Source organism: Rhinatrema bivittatum, chromosome 5 (genome assembly GCF_901001135.1).
Source record: "Rhinatrema bivittatum chromosome 5, aRhiBiv1.1, whole genome shotgun sequence".
Lineage (NCBI taxonomy): Eukaryota > Metazoa > Chordata > Amphibia > Gymnophiona > Rhinatrematidae > Rhinatrema > Rhinatrema bivittatum.
Genome location: NC_042619.1, coordinates 197,187,320 through 197,211,593, shown reverse-complemented (window position 1 = coordinate 197,211,593; position 24,274 = coordinate 197,187,320). Strand labels below are relative to the sequence as shown.

General features: G+C 41.4%; 1 protein-coding gene across 1 annotated transcript; it reads right to left on the bottom strand.

The window, feature by feature from the left end:
- Positions 1 to 1,742: 1,742 nt before the first annotated feature.
- On the bottom strand, positions 1,743 to 11,272 carry SLITRK5 (SLIT and NTRK like family member 5). Its single transcript, XM_029603061.1, has 2 exons — positions 10,701 to 11,272; positions 1,743 to 8,310 (listed from the first exon to the last, which is right to left on the bottom strand). The coding sequence occupies exons 1-2, from the start codon at positions 10,870 to 10,872 to the stop codon at positions 5,636 to 5,638; spliced, it is 2,847 nt and encodes a 948-aa protein (XP_029458921.1). The 5' UTR covers positions 10,873 to 11,272; the 3' UTR covers positions 1,743 to 5,635.
- Positions 11,273 to 24,274: the final 13,002 nt, after the last annotated feature.

The following is a 24,274-nucleotide window of genomic DNA, read 5'->3' as shown; positions in this document are numbered from 1 at the left end:
CTTTGGACGTGAAGCATCATTACAGAAAAGCACAATGTGTGTAACAGTTACACACATTTTATTCCAATTCAAGATGCTTTCTGGATAAGACATTTTTGGAAAGGCAACTGTTTTAAACTACTTTTAAATCTGTATTTAGTGTAATTTCAGAAAGTAGAAGCTATGATTGAATGCCCTATTGTTCAGGTACTAAATTAACAGAGAAAGGAGAAAATGGTCAAGAGATTGTGTCAAGATTTCTATTGCTCCTATGAATTCAATTTTGAACAATAAGGCATTCTACTACAAACTATGACCTAGATTTATCAAATTGTTATGAATATCATGGAAACAGCCCCTGTGATAAAAAAGGGGGCATGGTTAGGCTAATTTTCCTGCTATGGCATCGCACAGGTATTTTCCGCAGCTAGGTAGAGAGTGCATCAAGCTAGGTAGAGAGAACGTTGTACAAATCTACTCTTCTTTTACCTTTCATCATTCCAAATGACAGTAAATCTTCACTGATAGCACCTTTGCTGTTCGTATCTATGACTGTGTATGTAAAACTGCCCCCTCAAACCTACCCCACCCCACAAAACTCACCCCGAGTTCTAATGCCCCCTCTTACAGTGGTATAAAGTTAACTTATATGTGCACCTCCATAGAGGCTCTCTTCCTCTCTCTCTCCTCCCCTTCCCTCTCCTCTCTCCTCTCCCACTCTCCCCTTCCAAACCGGCATTTGCAATAAAAACTGTTTGGGCCGGTAACATACAGCTAATGCAGGCATAACACACAGAAAGAAAGGTGTAGTTACTTACGGCGTTAAAACCTGCATTGCTGTGGTTACTCTGTCACTCACCACGTTAACTGACCCTCATTTCCATTTACTCCACTCAAACTCCTCCCACTCAAATACTAATTTTAAATTTGCATATGCATTTTGCGATGCGGTATTTATCACGTGCATTATGGCGTTATCATGGGCATTAGGGCCCTAATGTGTGCAATAAGGCCCTAACGCAATTTCTAAAACTAGACATTGAAGTGCTAAGGATAGATGGCATTTTCTTCTCTTCCCTTTGCAATCTAAAAGGTACATTTTAAAAGGGATGTGCCCACATGCATGCCCTATTTCATATCGGCGGGTGCAAGTGCGCGTGAGTGTTGATTCGCGAGTGGAAAGGGGGGGAGGGGGGGATTTTGTTTGACGTGCGCAGCGATGAGATCAGGCCTTCCCTAACCCCCTACGTATCCTTCCGACCTCTTCCCCTCTCCTCCCTAACCTCTAAACCCCCCCCCCCAACTACTTTTTTAAAAATTTGTTGGCAACTTACTTGCTCTCTGGAGCAGTAGTAGCTTCCGCATGCCAGCGTATCTCCCGGTTCTGCACGTACCGGGAGATACGCGCGTGGCTGGGCCACTTGGATAATGCGCTCAGCATGCATAGAGCCTGGCCACATGTGTATCTCCCGGGATTTGCATGCATGGGGTTTTTAAAATGGGCCCCCTAAAATAATAATACTCTCCCCTGAATGGTGTATTTTTTTGCCGATAAAACTGGTAATTCCACCATTTGGTTCGCTTACAAATGAATGATAGGCAAATGACCAAATAGCACAAAATGACCAGACAGCCACAAAATTGATTAAAAAAAAATCCTATGATTCAGAAAAAAAAAGTGATATATTTTTGCCTATGTGTACAGAAAGAAAGAATAAGCTGTTTTGGTTTAATCATTTTATTGAAAAAAAAAAAACCACAAAGTCCCCCTGGACATAAATGTGAAGGGGTTAATGTCACAAAAACTGTCATAGATAGTTTTCCTCTTAATGATATGAATATCAGTGAATCTAGTAATAACTTTCCATAAATTCCACTAAGCTTTGCAGCAATGATAACCTTCAATATATGGCAGTGAGCTATGAGGGTTCTGGTGGAGGCCTGATTGGAAGGTCATTCACAATTCTAGAGATTGTATTCCATAGCTAAGGACAATAGTTGCTTAGTCTCCTGAATCAAATTAAATGCTATAGGTATATTAAGTAATGACATTTTCTTTTTATAGCTGACTCTTGCAAAATATGAAAGCAGTTGTGAAAAGAACAAGGTGAACTGAATAAATACCTTCTCCCTACAGTCAGGTCATACTACAGCCTGAGGCCTTTTCTACTTGAAATTTGGATTAAATAAAAATCCCCATGTTTTATCTGTATTATATCTACACCTCTTTATTCTTAGATTTTGATGATGTTTCATTAGCAAAAAGTCATATTTTGATATATTACCCCAGAAGCATCACAAAACTTTATGGAACTTGACATTTTTATGTAGAATGCCAAATTTTTAACGTTTATGCATGAAATACCTTCCACATTAAGAAAAATGTATTGGTATAGCATGACAAAGCAAGCTTTTTTTTTTTTTTTTCCTGAATTCTGACAAAACAAAGCAAACAGGATTATCAGTAATCTAGTGGACCTGGTACAAATTCCAATCTTGGTCACCACTAAATGTGTCTTCCCTACAACTTATATCAAGGTGCAGAAAAATAATTAAATATGATGTTACACAATCTAGCATCCTGCAGCATATCATGAAACACCAAAAATCATTTCATAGAACATGGCAAATAACAATAACTCAGATTTCAATTTTTTTTAAATAATTGTAAGCAATGCAGTTGTGATAACCTTTAGTACATGTACAACAAGAATTTCTTTTAGTCAATGAATAAAACTGCACTTAAAATTTAACTTCATATCAAATAACTAAAATATGTTCAAGGGAAACTAATATGCAAAGGCATACTGTAATAATTAGCTATAGCATACAGTACGAGTGTAATTCTGATGCATTGCAAACCTTCATAATTATCTGTAGTCTAGTTTGCATATTCACAAGACAACATACATATGATATGACAGACAAAATCATTGTAAATTAACTTTTGATCTATTTAGTTATGGCACTCATTACAATTTAAAACCCCGAAAAGCAGCTTAGTTAAAATATTCTGTTCCTAAGGGCCTATGATATTAACTATTATTTCCCCCTGCCATCTCACAATTTGCAGTCCCTTAATTATTGGTCAATAAAGGCTGAATAAACTAAAATGAAATTACTTTGAATTGCAAGGATAAGTCATTTATTGATCTGTATTTCCCTGGGGTTTAAGCATAGTACAGATCTGTTGTAACAAAGAAATGACATGTAGGTAATCCCCAAAACCAAGGTTTTACACTTTGACAATGGCTTTTTATCAACAGAACTTAATTATTACTTCATTGAAGGGGAAAAAAATGCATCTACTACCAGCTTTAAAATGATATGGAAAAAATAACAAAAATTAACATTTGACATAGTATACAGTGAACGTACATCTCATTATTAATATAATGATAATGCTACTTAGTCCACAGTTACAAAACAACTAGCCAGTCAACTATATGTCATTTTCCCCTACAGTTCTTATCTTCCACATAAAAATGTATGCTGTTTTCATACTAGTTTCTCTGTCACATCTCTCTAAAATGTATTTTATGTATTACTTATGTATTAAAAAACAATAGTTCCATCTATATGAATGGGGAAATCATGTTTCCCCTAAATAAAATCCTCCTGAGAAATAAGCTGCTGTAGTCAACAGGTAAGGAATAATATCTGAAACTGAAGAACACTGGTCTGAGTAGTATAAATTGAGAATGGAGTAAAGTAATAATCCCTTTCTTATAAGATTGCTAATTAATGCATAACAATGATATAGTGTTCCATTTATGCTTCAAAAATGGCTAAAATTTTCAAAGGCGCATATTCATATAGTTGCATATCCCAGTCAAGAATATTTATTAAAAGACAGGATTTAAAAAAAAAATCAATAATTTGATCTTCATGGAAGAATTCAGAAACTTATATTCATTGAGTAGGACATTGCATATTTGAGCTAATATTCAATTCTTAAGTACAAAAAAGTAGAGAAAGAAACTACAAATTGTTTTCTTCAAAATCTTTTTTACTTTTTCTTATACCTATTCTAAATGTCTTATTTGAAAAGAATCTGTAATCTAATGACATTCCAGAGTTCCATTGTGGAAAACAACTTTTTCTCTATATCTGTATAAGTGGTGGCAAAGCTATGAGAGAGAGAGAGAGAGGGAGCGAGAGAGAGAGAGATAGAGAGAGTATATGAGCATGCACACTGGTATGTACTGTATATGTTCAATGCAACTATTTACTTATCCTGGTCTACCCATTAATGATTTATTTAAAAGGGAAGTAAATCTTACAATGTGAAACAGCATTGATATTTTGTAATAAATAAAGAGATATGTATAGTTTAAGTTCCCTGAACCTATGTAAAATTATGCATGTATTATTCTTCACTGTATTAAGCAATATTGATAATGTTATTTGAGGGTTTCATGTCCAAATGTTATGAAACATTTTGGCAAATGATTTCAAATATCAGATAATGATTATGTCATGTCTTTATATTTCAAATAATTATCGAGTTTATTGAGAAATTATTTTAAAAAATTACATGTGCTGGGATACATATGCAACACCAGTAGCCCCATCTTACATATATGTTTATGAATATCTTTAACATTGCCTACTGTCCCATATGATAAATGTATAATTTTGTACAGTCCAGTCCATCACTTATTCTTTCAAGGTGCTTTTATACACATGGAACTGTACAAGTGCAATTGTATTTGACTAAACAATCAGAAATTGGCTACAACAGTAGTCAAATAATTATATTTTGGTTGGCTAATGAAAAGAAACAGTTTTCCTGCTAAAATCAAAATTTCCACATCTCTCTCACTAGTTAGTCCAACTAGTTGCCTTATAGGAGGTTCAGAATCATTAATAATAAAAAGATACATTTTAGATTATTTATCCTGACCAGATTACTTGCCTTGGATTGTCTTTAAGATTTGGTCATTCTTATTGTTATTTTAGTGATTTAATACATCCTGATATCACTTCAGCTTTGGAAATAAAACCCCTAATATAGTGCAACGCCTCTGAGCAAGTCACAGACTAAAATAGTGAAGGAAAGAGAAATACTAATGCAATACAAAAATAGGTGCTACATTAAAATATTTTATATTTCATCAATAAGTTACTTTTGACTAACCAGTTATGCATCATATATCTCTGTAATTAATGATCTGTCCACATCTATAGTGATCCATAAAGATCATAGATTTTTTTTTAAGTCCAGAAAGCATACAAACACATCCTTTAAAAAAATTAGCCTTGTATTAAAGTCGAGGTGTGCTAATCTTCATAATAGCTATTTAGACCCACCCATGGCAGAAGGGTGTGTGTGCGCTGCACTCTTCAAAAGGGAACCTTCTACAAAAACAAAACCAAAACAAAAAAAAAAGGAGGTGAATCCAGTGTAAGTACTTGCAACCTGCACAAGCTGGCCTTAATAGCATTGTTTTCTCAGGAGCAAGTGTTGTGCCCAATGTACAATACTGATTTTTCTATTTAAAAAAAAAAAAAAATGAAATTGCACACTCTTTCAATATCATTCGCCAAAGGTGAAATTTTTGTGCCAAGGCACTTCATCCTAACGTTGAAACAACAAAATCATCGAAGAGGAGTTATTATTTCTGTTCTGGGTTAATACAAATTCTTGAAGGTTTTAGAACTGGCTAAATGTCGTCTGTTTTTCCAGAACTTCGAGGTAGTCCGGCTCAACGTTTAGTTTTGCTTTTAATTCCAGATACTCGTTTGTGTTGTGTTCAACGTATACAGTACCCGGGGTGCTGTACAACACCGTCTCTCTTACTCTCTCCGGGTGCAGGAACTGGCGTTTAACGTCATAGCTCGGAGTGTAAGTAAAGGGAGCGGGGCTATTAAATTTATAATCGAGGTGATTTCCAGCTGCTGGGGGTTTCTCTGGTTCTAAAATCCCCCTGTAGAACCGGTCAGCGTCCTGGAGAGGCGAAAGCTCCTCCCGCGGCTCTATCGTGCTGACGCTGTAGGTGGGGCTCCTTATATGCTTTCCTCTGTCCTCCTCCAAGTGGTTGCTGTAGGTGACTTTCAGCTCGTGAAGGTCTTTGTAATCCTCCACAGAGTTGCCTTCTCTGGATCTATAAATAGGGTTCTTGCACATATGGCCCAGGGGATGCGGGATGTACTCGTACACGTGCCCGGCCGGGGTTTTCACTTTGGGCAGTGGTCGGTTGCTGTACACGCTGTATTTCATATTGAACGAGCTCACATCCGAATTATTGGCGCTGGCGTGGTCGCCCTGATTCTTTTTCCGCCTTTTCATCACCAGAACAAAGAGCCCGGCAGCCACGAAGACGGACATGATGAACACCAAGAGCAGGCTCAGTATTAATACGGACAAAGGCACCGAGCTGGAACCTGTGTTGAAGGTGATGGAGGAGGTCAGGGTTGTAGTCCTCTCCGGGGCCGGGGCAGCGGAAGGGGTGGGCGTGGCGATAACCACATCGGAATAATCGGGGCACAGCAGCTCGGATCGGAGGGCGCGCATCTCACTTCCGGCAAATTTCTTTGGCGACTCGCACGTCACGTCTTCCACCAGGACGCCGGTGCTGAACTGCTCCAGCCACAATTTCATGCCCACGGCGTCGCACGTGCAATCCCAGGGGTTTTCGTGCAAGTCGATCTGCACCAGAGACTTCAGCTGGTCTAGAATTCCGCTCACCGGTAGGTACGAAAAATGGTTGCTCCTAAGACTCAGCCGGGAGAGCTTCACGCCCGAAAAAACGTTACTGGGCAGGGATCGCAAGAGGTTGTTATTTAAAAACAGAAGCTGCAGGTTAGGAACAGAGTCAAATGTTCCAGAGTCGATGTCCTTAATGGCGTTGTACTGTAAGAACAGGTACTGAAGACTCTGGAGCCCGTAAAACAATTCGGGTGTCAGCCTTTCGATTAAGTTGCCATTTAAGTAAAGTCTGCGCAAATTAGTTAGGTCCCCAAAGGCTCGGTCTTGGATGACGGATATCCTATTGTTTCCAAGGTGCAGTAAATCTAATCCAGTGGAGTCGACGAAATCAGATCTGCGGACCGTGCTGATGTAGTTTTCTGTCAGGTACATCTTCTTGGGGTTGTAGGGCTTGGGCTGCAGTTCCGACAGGCTCTCGATTTTCCTCTCCTGACAGTTCACGTTCAGTCCCAGGTCAGAGATCTGCAGATTGCAGGTGCAGACGGTGGGGCACTCCAAAGGCACTGGGGATTTGGTCTGGTAGGCGATGCTTGGTCCAAAATTGCTGTACCCGAGATCTTTGGATGGCAGGCGCGCTGTTGGACGCACTCGGGGTTTGATGGGTTGCCGCGTGCCCTTGGGAGGCTTCAGGGGAGGTTTGTAAACAGCAGATGAAGACGTCGCCGCCGAATTGACCGAGGCCGGCGTGGTATGGAAATAAGCGAGGGTGCTCGAAGGACTTTGGGGTCGCATTTCGTAATCCGAAATCAATTTCCTCGGGCACAGCTCTTGCTTGGAGACTTCATCCAAATCCCTGCCGTGCAAGCGGAAGGGCGTTTCACAGACCACATCTCCCACCAGGGCCGTGTAGGAGATGCTGTCCAACCAATCCTTCAGGGCGATCAACTCGCAGGAGCAGTTCCACGGGTTTTCCACCAGCTGCAGCTCCACCACTTGGTCCATGTGCTGCAAGAGGCCTATGTAGGGCAGCATCTTCAGGCGGTTCCCCCTCAGGTCCAGGTGCGTTAAGGGCACAAAGCGGAAAAGATTGGTGGGCAAACTGGACAGCAAGTTATCGTTCAAGATTAGCACCTGCAAGACGTGCAGTTTACTAAAAGCATTGGGCTCGATGGCGCTAATATAATTGTAATCGACCTGGAGATATTCCAAGCTCTCCAAGCCAAAGAAAGTATCGTCTTTTAAAAGTTCCAACTTGTTATTATTCAGATGCAGTCTCTTTAACCCCCTCAGTCCAGTGAAAGCCCCAAATTCAATGTCCTGGATGTCATTACTCCCAAGGTGCAGAATTGCAGCTCCGGTGTAATTTACAAAATCGTTCAGGTACAGCCGGTTCAGAAGATTCCCAGACAGTAGGAGATGATAGAGTGAAAAACGTGGTGGACTGATTTCTGAAAGGCTGATGATCCCCCTGTTGTCACAGTTCACTGTTAAAATGTCATCTTTCTCCTCGCAAGGACAACCATTGTTACAGATTTCCCCATAATATTCGATCGTGTTTGCCCATGAAAGGACCAAGGATGATAAAGCAAATGCAACCGTCTGCAATATCCAGATCTGCATTTTTCTGATTAGGGCCTGGTGAAGAGTTACAGTGGAGCAGCAATACCACATTTTATCTCCTACAAGAAAAAAAAAAAAAGCACACAATGAAATATTTTGTCTAATGAAAGCAACTAAGGCTTTTTTTTTTTTTAAATTCCTCCATTCCTCACTCAACATCCCCATCATTGAAAAGAGATCTTACTGCTATTTGTTGTTGTTGTTGTTATTAGTATCGTTATAATATTGAATTCAAACTCTTAAACCTTAAATGCATTTTGAAAAAGTAGGACAGAACCCACTTTTTGCGGTGTTTCTGTTTCAGGGATCTGTGTGTTTCAGTTTTTCATGATCAAGCCATAAATATACATAAAATGGCTGTCAGTTCAGTTTCACGGTCTAATTCAAGAGAAAAGAAGCCCCATTTTATGAGGTTCCACACTTTACCTATTACTAAGCACCCTTTATTTTTCAGCATCTTTTAATGGACCAGTGCACAGCTAAGGTCTCCATCCGCAGGTCCACCCATTCAAAGCTCTGCTGTAACAATCGTTTTAATTGTAGCTGAAAACAATTCTAAGAGAAATCCCAACATCATTTTCAACAGCAGGCAATGCAATTTGATGTGGCAAGATGATAGGTGAAAGGAAACTTAATTAAAAATTCTTTTCCTTACAAGGGTTTCTTTTATTAGAGTTCTTCAACCACACAATGCATAGATCTGTAGACATCTTCTTCCCCTTAATATTGCCTAATATGTTCCAGCTTTTTACCAACTACAAATTTTCCCTGGATGTACTATCTCTTTAGACACGAATTACTTTTTGAAATAAATCATGGCATAATAATAATAAAAAAACTGTACTCTTAATCCCTGAAGAAAAACATAAAGGGGAGTATTTCCGTTCAGTCTTTTTTTTTTTCTACTCACCCAGAATTGAGACTTGGGACTACTCTGCCAAGACTCAGCCATATTTGACATAACGTTTATTTCCAAAATTTTGCAAAATAAGCCTAATAAAAGTAGCAATATCTCAAAAATGCCTCATGAAAATATCTCATTGCCCGTAATCTAAGCAAAGGAGTTGCTGATTCTAAGCAGTGATGGCTGTCATTTTTCTTCATCCTTCAAAGGAGAAGACACCCTAGTTAATTAAAAGCCAAAAAAAAAAAAATCACTATCACCAATGACCTACGCCTGTTATTTAATACCAGTATTTCATAAAGATGGAAATAAATCCGACTTTTTCTGAGCTACACTCCAGTCGAGTCTATGCTTTGCTTTTGAATTTCCAAAATTATGATTATTATTAATAATAATAAAGATCGTGCATGAAAAGAGAATGAGACAGAGAGGAGAGAAGAGGGAGGGGTAGTCTAAAAAGGGTGAAACGTTGGGCTCGTAGAGTACAGTTGCGTTTTCTCTGCTAACCTTTCCAGTGGCTTGATCCTCAAGCCACAATTCTCATGTGAGGAAACCCACCACTTAATAAATTACATTACTGCAAGAATCCTCACTGAGGGGCGCGAAATCTTCCATTTACAATACTGTCAGACGAGGAGTAATCATAAAACTGCGCACGCACACACACACTCACATACACACACACACACATTTTATTTTCTAGATTTAGAAAGTACAACCCCCCTCCCCCCCCCCCAAACAAACCAACCTGTGTGCATAACCTTTTATGAAACATTTTCCAGATAAAGCAAACCTTTAAAATTCAATTTCAGCTAGATTAAATCAATTCTTTCACTAATCGGAAGCACGGGTTTCCCTGAAAAAAACCCCCAAAACCTAAGGCTCTGAATGCCCGGTCTTTTTTTTTTTTTCTCTCTCATCCGTTTCAGAAGTTTAATTGGGAAATGCTTTCCCTTTCAACAGAAGACAGTATGTATAATAAACAAGTCGGTCTCCCCAGTCTTTGTGGGAAAACCTCCTTTGGCGAGAAACGCTAGGTTCCAGTTCTTTCTTCAGTCTAAAAATATTCAGGTCTTCATTGCGCCGCAATTCCCCAAATAATTGTTAGCCTGGATAACCGCACTGCACCTGGCACGACACGCCAGCAGATCTCTTTCCTACCAACACCCTGAGCTCGCCCGGCTCAGCCCGGCACACAGCAGACAGCTTCCTTCCTTCCCTGGCAAACCTGGTCCGGGATAAACTCGACACACAGAAACAAACCCCCCCTTATAGCCTGCTAACACCCCCCCCCCCCACCACCCCGTACCTACCCGGATCATGCCGGCCAGCACAAAGCGGGAATCCCTTTCTGCAGTACCTAGAGTTAGCGTCTGGATAGCCCCACCGTGATCCATCCAGCGTCGATCCCACCGCCCAGGCTGCCTGGATCGTTTGAACGCCAAATTCTTTACCTCCCCTCCCCCTCCCCAACCAGGCATGGACGGAATCTGCTCCTATCACAGCACCGATCCCTCGCCCGGGGAAAGTAAATGACATACTTACTCGGTCTGAAATCTCCCGGGCCCCAGCACGGCATCGAACCCGGAGAAATGCATCGCGTCCGCGCTCTGCCGGGCTGAGGCGACCATGAAAGGAGAGCGCTGCGGTCTGCGAGCTCGACGGAGAGGAGCCGGGGAAGCCAGGAATGCACGGACGGGGATGCACGCACACACATAGACGAGATAGAGAGCTCCCGAGGCTCTGCTCCGTGCCGAGAGAGAGAGGGAGAGAGAGAGAGAGCGCTCAGCGCTCTGCCGGGCTCACTGCCAACGTGACGGTCAGCTCGGCTCCTCACAGCGCGGCGCGGAACACATACCCGGCGCGTCTGCACGTACTGTACATCGAGTAACTACCGACCCCTCTTTCCTATGCACAAACTGCTGCTGCACCCTACACATGTCCACGCAGCGTCTGCATGTACTGCTAGAGAGCAGGGCTGCCAATGCACGCTTCCCCTGCACAGGCGGTCACTGTTGTGTACAACAAAGTACCGCGCACACAACCTCAGCGTCTGCATTGCCCGCACTGTGCCACCCACCCAACCTCTGCACAGATCGGTGAGCACAACGCACAGGCACGCTTGATTCAGCAACGCAGTTTCTCTCTCTCTCGCTCCCTCCTCCTCCTCCTCCCCCCCCCCCTCTCTCTCTCTCTCTTCCTTCATCGGCCCCTTCCCCTCCCCCAGCTCATCCCAGTTTTAACATTTCCATCGACCACGTTTTTATCCATTCCTTCACTCTCTGCTCGCCATAACAGGGAGGGGAAATAGATACGTGTCAAGAGAATTTTGGGGTGGTCGCAAAGCTTCAGTCAGACCTTCCTAATTTATTTAGTGTTTTTCTTTTCGGAGGAAGGTGGTGGTCAATATTTCATTTAATCCCGCTGAGCTCATGCAATCCCAGTCCGTAGTGACAAGTGCAGAAAGATGCCACAATTTTGTTTTCGTGGGCGAAGGGGCTCTTGCTTCAAGGTTTCTTCATAGGATATCCATTGTACATGAAAGGGAGAGAGATGCTCCTCAGTTTTAATGAGGTAGTGGCCTATTGTTTTGATGCAGCCATTATACGGCTAACACTATGATTATTGGGAATTCAACAGTGAAATTAGAAAAGCCATCGGATTTGGTTAATATCTATTGCCTATGCATGCTTGAACTATATTTATTCCCCTTGACGACATGATACAGCCCTGCTTTTTTTTTTTTTTCTTATTTTTATTTTTTTAATGGAAAAGTCCTTTTAAGATTTTTTTTTTCTCAGTCATTTCTGTAGCAGCCAGTGTGGGGCCCGGCTGGTAGCTTTGTTTGCAACGGAGCTGCAGACAGCAAAGCTGGGAAGGGAAGTTTCCTGTACGACCAATAGATGACACTGCAGGACGACTTTTCGTCTTAACCAGGAACTGAAACGGCTCCAAGGATGTTGTGGAGGTCTAAGGCATCCTGGAGAATGTACACAACAACCACAGAACTCTGCATTTAAGAAATGAGCTCCGAAACAGAAGGCTTTATAGTGTGAAAGGACAGTCTATTATTATTATTATTTTGCTACTTATATCTGCTTATTGCAAATTTAAAACATCAATCGGATGCAAACGATGAAGGAAAAAAAAAACCCCTCACAAAAAGGGATGTTTAATTTGCAAGGCTCTCAGGCTATGATTTTTAGTTTAGATTAGATGCTACTGAGTTTTCAACGCAGCATGATGGGATTCGGAACCTTCTGCAACCAAAATAAAACCATTTCAATTTTTTTGGTTTAATGTATCCTAAAAGCGAGGAGGCTGAACGTTGCTGCTCATCCCAGAGGACATTCAGCTTTCACTGAGCAGGTCAGCGGGCTGCAAAACCGAAACTGTGCCTTGCGAAAGAGTGACCCAAGAAGAATGCCAAACGCATTTTAACTACTCTGCTTGCGGCTACCGGAAGAACCGTTTCAGTCTCAGGTGTGCACAGAAAATCTTTTTGATGCACTAACAGAAAGAGAGATGGAAATAGAGAAATTGTTCTGTGTTTTAGCATGTTGGACGATTTTATCCTAAAGGAAAAAAACCCTAAACGTGTTCATAATATACAGTTTGAAAATGTAACCAGGGAAAAATGTAGATGGATATTTTTAAGAGCTGGATACATTTTTTTGCCTTCATTATTATTTAACATTTCTTAGAAAACCTTTTAACTGTGTTTTTATATGTATATGTGTAGGTTCTAAATGATGTAAAAAATAAAAGCAAAACGTGTGTTTGTGGTTTGTTCATATTTTATACTGTGAAATTTCAGTTTATTTGAGCTAATAGGTAAAAATCAAAGTAATAACATATTGATGTTTAATGCGTAGGCAGATAGAGTACATTGAAATGGACAAAATATGACTTTATGAAACACTTTCTTTGCATGCCTTAAAATAAAATAGGAATAGGCATAGAGCAGTGGGCTGAAAACCAAAGAAACCAGAGTTCAAATTTCTCTGCTGCTCCTTGTGACCTTGGACAAATCGCTTCACCCTCCATTTCCTTAGGTACAGGCTTCAATTGTAAGCCCTCTGGGGACAGGGAAATAACTACAGTACCTGAATCTAATCCACTTTGATGTGTCTGAAAGTTGGAATATAAAATAAGGAATCATTTAAGCATTCGGAATGGTACACAACAGCAGAAAAGTAGCAAAAAATGAGTGTCAAATAATCTTTACAATTCATGAATAAGGACTGAATGATTATCTTGCAGTGAATACTGTTATGACTAAATAGGATGTGAAATTCATCTTAAACCACCATGATTATTCAGTTGATCAAAATGTGTGCTTGACTCTCCTTGTATTGACTTGCAAGACAGTTTATCAATAAAGGAGAGAGAATTAGAAAAAACAATTTAATTGTTTTTACTACATGCAATTTTATAAAACCTATATAAAAAATCATATCTAATCTTTGTTCTATGTGAATAGCTGATATAACTGCTTCGAGCTAAGAATAATAATTTATTGGGGAAAATAATTCAGCCCAGAAGAAAATAAAGATGATATAGCTTGTCAACCACAAATGTATTTTTTCGGAATCTGAGCGAGTACAGCATATGGAGAGCTGGAATTTTCTTTGCTGCCTCAGCTGCCAGAGCTCTAGTTAAAACTGGCACTGCTCTCGCTGCTAGTGCCTACCACCTTTTTTTATTTGCTGGGAGATCACAGAGAAACCACCAGGTGTCTCTATATGTACCTCTGCAGAGAACTCTTCAGAGGGGCCAGTACAAAAAACAAGTAAATAAATAAAAGCAAAACTCTGGGAGCAAGAGATGCAACTATAATTACATTAGTAAGGGAAAATCCTTTTTATAGTCCTTGGAGTCTTGCTTTACTTTCACACTTCAACATTGCTGATGAAAGAATGCACATATCATTAAATGTCATAATCAGTGTAATGCCCAGCTGATGCAATTTATTTTTTTTCCTCTGAAAAAGGTATAAATATATCCATCCTAGTAAACTAGTTTCATAGCCGCATGTAAAAAGGATACATTCAACATAAAGGGAAAACTAAAACTGTTCAGCAGTTTTATCTCAATATACTGTATAAATAGCAACTGTTTTCTTTCTATAGAGTATCAACATACTAATCTGACAAATATTTTTATTATTTTATATACAATTTGGTATAATAAATATTGCTTCATTAGCAGTGAAAATATTTTTTCCAGATGAATATTATGATAAAGCACTGCAGGGCCCATTTATTAAAGTATTGAACAAGTCCAGAATTGTGTTGTATTTATGTATTAAAAAAAATAAATCTAATTTTCAACCCAGAAAACAGTGGTGCAAAACTGGCACAATTATTATAGCAATGCAGAACTAGTGCAAAACATTAATGAGGCCTTGTATGCCATATATTTATAATAATTTTGCTATCAGAATTCCAACCAAATAAACAGGAAACCTTAGGTAGTGTGACCCAGGTCATATGAATCTGAAATGTTGCAGTGTTACCATGTAATTGCTGACAGCATCTCAAATGAGTACTGTATATATGGTTATTTGGTAACCAGACAGTCATGATTTTATTTAATGATCATACATTGAACCAGAGGGAAGTACATGATCTGAAAGTGTCATTATCTGACAGAATCATTACTTCAAGGGGGCATGGGAGAGGGTGTCAAGTTAACTAGCTTAACTCTTCACCATTGAAATGTAATATGGGTAGCCAGGACATTCACTTCCCTCTGATTCCGCCATACAATAAATACACAGACAACAGGTGGAATCAAAGGCTGCAGCTTTATTACTACAAACAACCAGGTGCCCAAGCCCACCAGAATCAAACTTAAGGAACTCCTAGTGAACATCCACCACCGAACAGCAAGATGATACCACCAGGCCACCCGGTCTGCAGGTTTCCACATAGCACAATCTCCAATGATCCCACTACCATCCATCAAGGAGCTGAGTCTGTAGATCCCTGCCACCGCCCAGCAAGAAGCTGTATGGGGACAACCTCACCCAGTTGTCCACAAAGAGTCCAGACATGACCACCATCAAGTCAGCAGATAATTCAGCATAACTCTGACCCCCAGACCAGCTCAGACAACCCGCCACAGGCACATGTATGAAAATAACCTGTGACCCCCACAGATATGGCCCTGATTCCTAACAGAACAAATCCTCCAAGGTCTCCTGAATTGAATTCAAGAACAAGTCCAAACCGATAAGACAAATGGACCCCCATCACACCGGAACAGCCCTGTGTCCAAGTCCCAAGACCACACATGATGAATATGATGACCCCCCAACAAGCTCAACCAGCAACCAATCTGTTGATTGGCCTTCACTTGACTCCTATGCCAAATTACCTTGTTCATCTCAGAAGGCCTTGCAATTAAATCGGGCCAACAAATAACAGCAGCAGGTAACAATATGGAAATAAACATTAAATCTTTCCTGACCATGCTGATGAATTTACGACCCAACATTCTACCCCAATCGTTCCCCCCTAAGAGAACAATCAGCACTCACGGATGACCAAACTGTTCCAAGCCCCGTCGCAAACATGGGATCAGTTCATCCCACAGCATCCCCCTGTGCCCCAACCAGAGAACAATCACGCCACATTGAGTTAAGTCCAACTGAGACCCATATGGTCATTTGCATGCATGCCTATAAGCCCACACAATATAGGAGTGTACAACAATCCATGCACTTCACCCCAAGCAAGCAGTACCTGAAAAGAAAAAACAATTAGTTATATGCTCTTACCTCATAAAGAACCTGGATGGACAAAGCCCTCGAACGCATCAGACCTCCACCTACAAATCCTCTGAATTTGTTATGATCCGAGGGCTTGGAGGCCTTCGGATTCTGTTACGAGCGCGCCCTCTGGCAGTTGTTATGGACTGAGGACTGGGAGGCCTTCGGCTATGGTTATAGGCATGGGGGCATGGTCTTCTCTTAAGCAGGTGGTGTGAGCCCTTGAGCCACCGCATGACCCAGGGAGGAACCCCAAGACACACAGCGGGAGGTGAGCTGGTGCGAGCACAGGTAACAAGAGCAGGGCAAGGCTGAGGCAAGAACAGGGGTCCTAGGTCTGACCCTCCACTGGACCCGCATGCCCCAGGATGACCAACAACGCAATGTTGATCGATGAACAGTCCTCCGACCGTTCCAAGCCCTTTCGGACCTGCCGCTGGGTACAGCAATAGGGGCAGGCTGGACAGAGGATGAGGGCAGACGGAGTCCTTAGAACACAGAAGACCTTGGACTAGGACTGGAGTGAAGACATCACAGACGAGGGCTGAAGCAAAGACATCACAGACGAGGGCTGAAGCGAGACACTGTAGACGAGGGCTGAAGCGAGGGTCAAGAACTGGTTCGAGACTGCAACACAGCATGCCCTACACAGTCCACCCGCGGGACTGGTCGCAGACCATGCTGGGCTCGACGCAGACTCCAGGAGGAATAGTGGAAGCTGAAACCAGGACATGACGAAGGTCCTGGAGAGGCCTGCCCTGGGACGCGCCCTACACAGCGCCCCGCGGGACTGGTTACGGACTACGCCAGACTCAGAGCAGGTTCAAACAGAAACTTGACATGGATGGACGCAGGGTTGTAATAGGCTCTGAAGACCGGGACAAGACTGAAGCAGGATTCGATTCTCAAGGATTAAAAACAACGGACTGAAACAGGAAGTCTTCCAGAGCGTTGCGCTGCGGAGATGAGGATGGCCGTGTACCGTGAGGCACCCTACACAGCCCATCCATGGGGCTGGTCACGGACCACGACAGCGGTACGCCAGAAAGGTGGACATCTGGGAACCAAGGCATGGAGGCAGAGATGAAGGCAAGGACATCAGGAACATCGAGAGAACAGAAGACCAGAACATCAGGCACTGGGAACATGAAGACATCTGACGACACGGAAAGAGGACATCAGGAACCTGAAGACAACTGAAGACCTGGACAAAGAACATCTGGAACATGGAGATGACTGAAGACCTGGACAGAGGACATCTGGAATATGGAGACGACTGAAGACCTGGACGAAGGACATCTGGAACATGGAGATGACTGAAGGGCTGGATGAAAGACATCTGAAACATGGAGACGACTGAAGACCTGGATGAAGGACATCTGGAACATGGAGACAAAGCTGTCAAAGTAGAAGAAGACCACGGAGGACCTGGACAGGTCAGAAGACACAGACGACTGTGGAACCCGATCCGAAGGCGACGAGACTGAAGAGGAATCCCTTTTATAGGGCTGAAGCAGGAAGTTGTCATCAGGTGGAGCCAGCAACACTTTCTGTCGCTGGCCCTTTAAATGCTATGAAGGGGCGCATGCCGGCGCCTAAGGGAAGACCCTGAAGAGCTGCAGTACTGCGGACAGTGGCACCCGGCCGCGCAGGAGCAAGGAGGAGCAGGCAGGCCACAGGACGACCTCCTGCCGTCTGACAAGGGCCCCTAGGATGACATTGCGTCTCCCTGCCACGGAAGTAGGCCAGCGGCAGCTCCCTGCCACGAAGGAAGGGTAGCAGCGGCATCAGCCCTGCATGCAGGCCGAAGATGTTCGCGGTCTCCGGGCTGGAGAGAACGGGGTCGATGGCGTCGACAGAAGTGGCTGCTCGGCGGGGCCAGCCCTGCCGAGCAGGGCAGGAGCTGCTGCGGCCTCCGGGCTGCAGGGGATGGCGGCAGCAGCGGCCTGCCGCAAAACTGAGCCGGTAAGTGGGGAGTCTGCCCGCAGCATGTGGGCAGATTCACAACAGAATTACCCCACCAGATAAGTCCAAATGAGCCGCTGAAGTTGCAGCTCCAATCCTAAATGAATGAGTCTCAAACCAACCCGCAACCAGCCTAATTGCAGCCAAACTAGCCTGCAACACCATTGCGAATTGATACTTGGTCAGCGGGCGAAGGTCAGAATGAACCAAAAATTGAAAGCCCCCTCCACAGCCCGAATCCAAGAAAAAAACAGTGAATTGGCCACTGGACACATCTGTAAGCCTGGAATCACCCGCAGAGCAGTGGAAAGTCCCCTACCATCCTGATGAGTCTTAGATCTAAGGACATAGAGAATGATCGAATCACTACTTAAGGTCACATGCTGAACTAACATCCCAGTCTGCTCTGCCCCTTTTGAAGCTTTGGCCACCACCAATTTGCTAACTCAAAAAGTCCCAAATAAAGCCAGAACAAAAGCCATGCTAAAAAGGCAGCATTCAAATGGAGACATATAAATACTCGCCAAAATGTCCCACAGCTTGAGGAAGATATCATGCTTAATGGGCAGCCACCCATCTAGACCTTGCACAGCACCTCTGGACAAAGCAAGCAACATGCACTGGACCAGGAAATGATTCATTGGAAAGCCCCAACCATGAGCTTGCATGAAAAACGAAAACCTTGATAATTGTCTAGAAACAGCTGACTTAGAAGCACCATCTGCCTTAGCTTTTTCAATAAAATGCAACAAGAAAACATCCGGAACAGGACCCCTTCGCCAACCCAAGAGTGCAAGGAAATACACCACCTTATTAGCACCATTCACATAACTTGTCCAAGTACACGGGGCTAGTGATGCTCGCAGCAGCTTCCATGCTTCCGGGAACCAAATTTCCATAGGAAAAGAGGTACAGAAGTTCCTCACTGATTCGCCTCTGGAGCAAGCTTCCAAAACAGCGCCCACTTGGAACATGAAAAAGAATCAGCTACACCATTAGCACACCCAGAACATGATGAGCCCAAGCTGTCACATTTAATATCAAAGAACAGAACATCAGCTCCTGCAACAAATCAGAAATCATCATGCATTTATCCAAGCTCTTAATGATAACTTCAACCACCCCCTAGTTATCGCACCAGAAAACAACCTTCTTAGCTCAGAAACACGAACCCCATAAAAGGACTGCAACTACTATTGTAAACAATTCCAAAAAGGTAATGTTCCTAGTAGTACTGGCTGACTTACAATCGTCTGGCCATGAAACCATGCACCGGGAACCTTGACAATAAGCCTCAAAACCTAGGGAGCCCACTGCATCCGAATCATGGCTTGATAAAGAGTCCAACTGCCAAAGTGAAGACCCATTAAAATCAGACAAAAATCTATCCCAAATACACAAACCCTCACACATCCCACATGTAATGTGTATATGGTGATTGCTCTTCCTAACACCAGACATTGCGAACAACAATTTATTTATTTATTTATTTATTTATTTATTTATTTAAGGATTTATATACCGGGGTTCCTGTATAATATACATATCACCCCGGTTTACATTGAACAGTAACTATCGCTTCAAGTTAGCAGTTTACAATGAACATGGTTAATCCAAAATAACAGGAAAAAATATATAATAATGATAACAATTAAGAAGTAAATAATAAATAGATAAAATAACAATTAATAAATAACTAATAATAAATAAATGAAAAAAAAACAAAACTAACTAACAGTAAACATCCATGAAAAGTAACAGTAAATAAGATAACAAGTTATGTGAAATATGCTGGGGTAAATGGATAATTTAGATAATTTAGATAGATAAACAATCTACGAAGGAACACCCTTCCCATGGGGATGACCCTACAGGCAAAATTAAAACTGCCCACCAGCGATTGCAACTGCTGTAAGGTTAACTTTGTATGAAGCAGCGCTTTCTCAACCAATCCCCTCATTCTTACAACTTTGTCAGAGGGCAGCCAGGAAATCATATCTACAGAATCCAACTCAATTCCAAAAAAAGCAACCGCATGCAAGAATCCTCCATTTTCCCCTACTAAAATTATCAGCAACTTCCTGAAAGCATCACAAAAGATTCACACTCTCATTCGAATCAGCCCTTCCAACAAATAAGAAATCATCTAAGTAAGGAAAATTATTAGCCGACCCAGACTTTTGCTCTACCACCCAATCCACAAAAGTGCTAAAAGCCTCAAAATATGCACATGCAACTGAACAACTCATAGGTATGCACTTATCGAAATAAAAAGACTCATTGAAACGAAAACCCATCAAATGAAAGCTATCAGGGTAAACCGGCAAAAGCCGAAAAGCAGACTCAATAACAACCTTGGCCATCAAGGCCCCATGACCATTATGCAATACCATTCGAACAGCTGAATCAAACAAAGCTTACCACACCTCACAGTTCTCATGGAATAAAATCATTTACAGAATTACCCTCCGGGAAGGACAAATTTTGTATCAATCTAAACTTGCCCAGTTCCTTCTTAGGGATCACCACCAAAGGCAACAAAACAATCCCCTGAAATGGAGGATCCCTAAAAGGCCCCACAATTCTACCCAATTCAATCTCACTCTGTAACTTATCCCTGACCACATTAACCATCTTCCACACTGAAAGGCAATTTTTGCCACCCCCTACCAATATTGGCCCAGAAAAAGGAATACGAAAACCAAACTCAAATCCTCTATATAAAAGAATAGATGTCTCAACTCTGGGGTAGACCTCAAGCCAAGGCAACAGTGCGTCCACATGAATCAAGGTGGGTACCCACTCCAAAGACTCATTTTGAAGGTCCCTTCATGGAGGGTCCACCAGAGGCTCCTCTTCCTGCCCGCTTAAGGTATTTGACGGCAGGATGACTTGCTCCACAGCTAGAACATACAAGTTTGAACTTCAGTTCGAGAAGTTGCACACAGAATGGTTGAAATGCCAACAGACATTGAGAACTCCCAATCTGGACTTTCCCATGCCACCCAATGCAGGTCCTGCCAGAAAGGGCTGACCACTCACATTAACCGAACCACCGGTATTGCTTGCAGAAGAAGGGACTTTGCTGTTCATCTACATCAACCACAAGCCCATGTCCTGAGTACCCCAGGACATAAACCTATTCTCCTCTATATGGTCCTGAAACTGCTCATCATAATTAAGCCAGGACCACCCCTCATACTCTTTACTAGTGGCCAAAATTGCATCAGCGTAAGCCAATAAAGGCCCATACTAAAAGGAGTCAGTAACATGGGATAGACTTAGTTTTTGGGTACTTGCCAAGTAAGAACTTAAGAACATAAGAACATGCCATGCTGGGTCAGACCAAGGGTCCATCAAGCCCAGCATCCTGTTTCCAACATTTGCCAATCCAGGCCATAGAGCCTGGCAAGTACCCAAAAACTAAGTCTATTCCATGTTACTGTTGCTAGTAATAACAGTGGCTATTTTCTAAGTCATCTTAATTTATAGCAGGTAATGGACTTCTCCTCCAAGAACTTATCCAATCCTTTTTTAAATACAGCTATACTAACTGCACTAACCACATCCTCTGGCAACAAATTCAAGAGTTTAATTGTGCATTGAGTGAAAAAGAACTTTCTCCGATTAGTTTTAAATGTGCCCCATGCTAACTTCATGGAGTGCCCCCTAGTCTTTCTATTATCTGAAAGAGTAAATAACCGATTCACATCTACCCTTTCTAGACCTCTCATGATTTTAAACACCTTTATTATATCCCCCCCTCAGCCGTCTCTTCTCCAAGCTGAAAAGTCCTAACCTCTTTAGTCTTTCCTCATAGGGGAGCTGCTCCATTCCCCTTATCATTTTGGTTGCCCTTCTCTGTACCTTCTCCATCGCAATTATATCTTTTCTGAGATGCGGTGACCAGAATTGTACTCAGTATTCAAGGTGCGGTCTCACCATGGAGCGATACAGAGACATTATGACATTTTCTGTTTTATTCACCATTCCCTTTCTAATAATTCCCAACATTCTGTTTGCTTTTTTGACTGCCGCAGCACAATGAACCGACAATTTCAATGTGTTATCCACTATGACACCTAGATCTCTTTCTAGGGTGGTAGCACCTAATATGGAACCTAACATTGTGTAACTGTAGCATGGGTTATTTTTCCCTATATGCATCGCAGTGCACTTATCCACATTAAATTTCATCTGCCATTTCGATGCCCAATTTTCCAGTCTCACAAGGTCTTCCTGCAATTTATCACAATCTGCTTGTAATTCAATTACTCTGAACAATTTTGTATCATCTGCAAATCTGATTACATCACTCATCTGGATTGGCCACTGTTGGAAACAGGATGCTGGGCTTGATGGACCCTTGGTCTGACCCAGTATGGCATGTTTTTATGTTCTTATGATGACCTACCATACTTGCTAATTGAAGAAAAGACTGTATCCAATTCAAAATATTGCAAGAAACCTTCTTTTGATTCCCTGGGAAATGCTCAGCACTCCCCTTTTTCTTTTTCTGTCTCCTCTTCCCTCTGTGACCCTCTAACAGTTGGAAAATGTCAATGTCCTTACGATGTCTAATCTTTTTCCGAAAAAGTCACTAATGCAGGAGTTCCCCTATCACTACCTTTATCCTTTGTCATGGCACCAGCTAAAGACGAAGCTTGTGAAGAAGCTGAAGAGGATGATGAGGAGGTAGATGACGATGAATCAGATGAACTAGACCTATCCCACTTCTTCCTATGCCTATTCAAAATATTGCAAGAAACCTTCTTTTGAGTCCTTGGGAAATGCTCAGCACTCCCCTTCTTCTTTTTCTGTCTCCTCTTCCCTCTGTGACCCTCTATCAGTTGGAAAATGTCAATGTCCTTATGATGCCTAATCTTCTTCCTTTTTTTTAAATTTTATTTTATATTTATGCACTTTTACAATAAGTCATAAAGAAAAAGGATTTCCAGGTTTACATGTCAATTATAACATTTGTTACTCTTTCCCTTTTTAAATACAAAGTAATATTAAATATTTCCTGTCCATCACTAATTCTCCTAATAGATTTAAATAGGTAGGTATATAAGACTCCATTTTTATTAGAACATAATAACTAAAAAAATATGGAAAAAGAAAGTAACCCTATTCTAGGTTATCCTGAGCTGGCTGAGTTACGGTGCTCTCAGTTCCCTGGTTATCCAAAAAAAATCTTAGTTGTGATGGTTCAAAAAAAAGATATCGTATATTATTCAGGTGTACCAAACACTTACAAGGGTATCTGACAGACATTTTAGCCCCCAACTGCCTAACCTCTTGAATCATATCTAGGAATTTTCTCCTTCAGATTTGAGTAACCCGGGTTAAATCCGGGAATACCCAGATCTTTTGCCCCAAATACAATTTATTTCTATTCCAAAAAAAACAAATTTAATACTGAGTCTCTCTGTTGATTTATTTTATTTATTTAAAAGTGTTTGTATACCGTCTTTACAAACAGTGTTTAATCAAAACGGTTTACATAACTAAATAAAAAACAAATGTAAATAAAGATTTAAATTTAAAAGAACATAAAGATTATCAAATTATAAAAGCTCAAAATTACAAAAATATATAATAAAAATAAAATCTAAAACAATGAATAGTTTACATAATAAAAAAAATAAATCAATATATAATAATGTTGTGCCCTGTGTGATGGAGAAGTAGTTATGTTATTTAGTGTGTGATATATGGAAAGCAGATTGAAATAAATGTGTTTTTAGGGATTTTTTGAAGTGTTTGGAGTTGGATATGGATCTTAAAGAGTCTGGTAATGCGTTCCATAAGATTGGTCCAATGACAGAGAATGATGATACAAAAGTCACCTAAAGTGTCCCTCGGTATTCTGTTTGTTCCTCTTCTGTAGTTTCCAAAAATGCAGTTAGATTAGCTTCTGCTACCGATACAGGCTCAGTCGTTATCCCTTGTTCATTCATTGTTGAAGATACAAAGTATATATTAGATATTACTGGTATTATTTCCTTTGAAAATTGAAGAACTTCAATCAGGTATCTCTTGAACTGCTCTCGAGGAGAGATCAATTTTACTTTAGGAAAATTTAATACTCGTAAGTTATAATATCTGGCAGAATTTGAGATTTTCAATCTTCTTTATAACAACATTCTCGTCTTGAATTAACTTTGTTTGGGTTTCCTGAATAGAGGTAGTTTTTTCTTCCAATCCTTTTTTTTTTTTAACTCTTGGGCAACCAACTTTGGCTCAATTTGATTGAATTTTAGTCTGTGAATTATTAACAGCCTCAGTTAAGGAGGCTATCATATTCTGAATTGTCGATAGCGCTTCCCAAAGCATTCCCAGAGTGATTTCAGAAGGCTTAACCAGTTTTTTACTG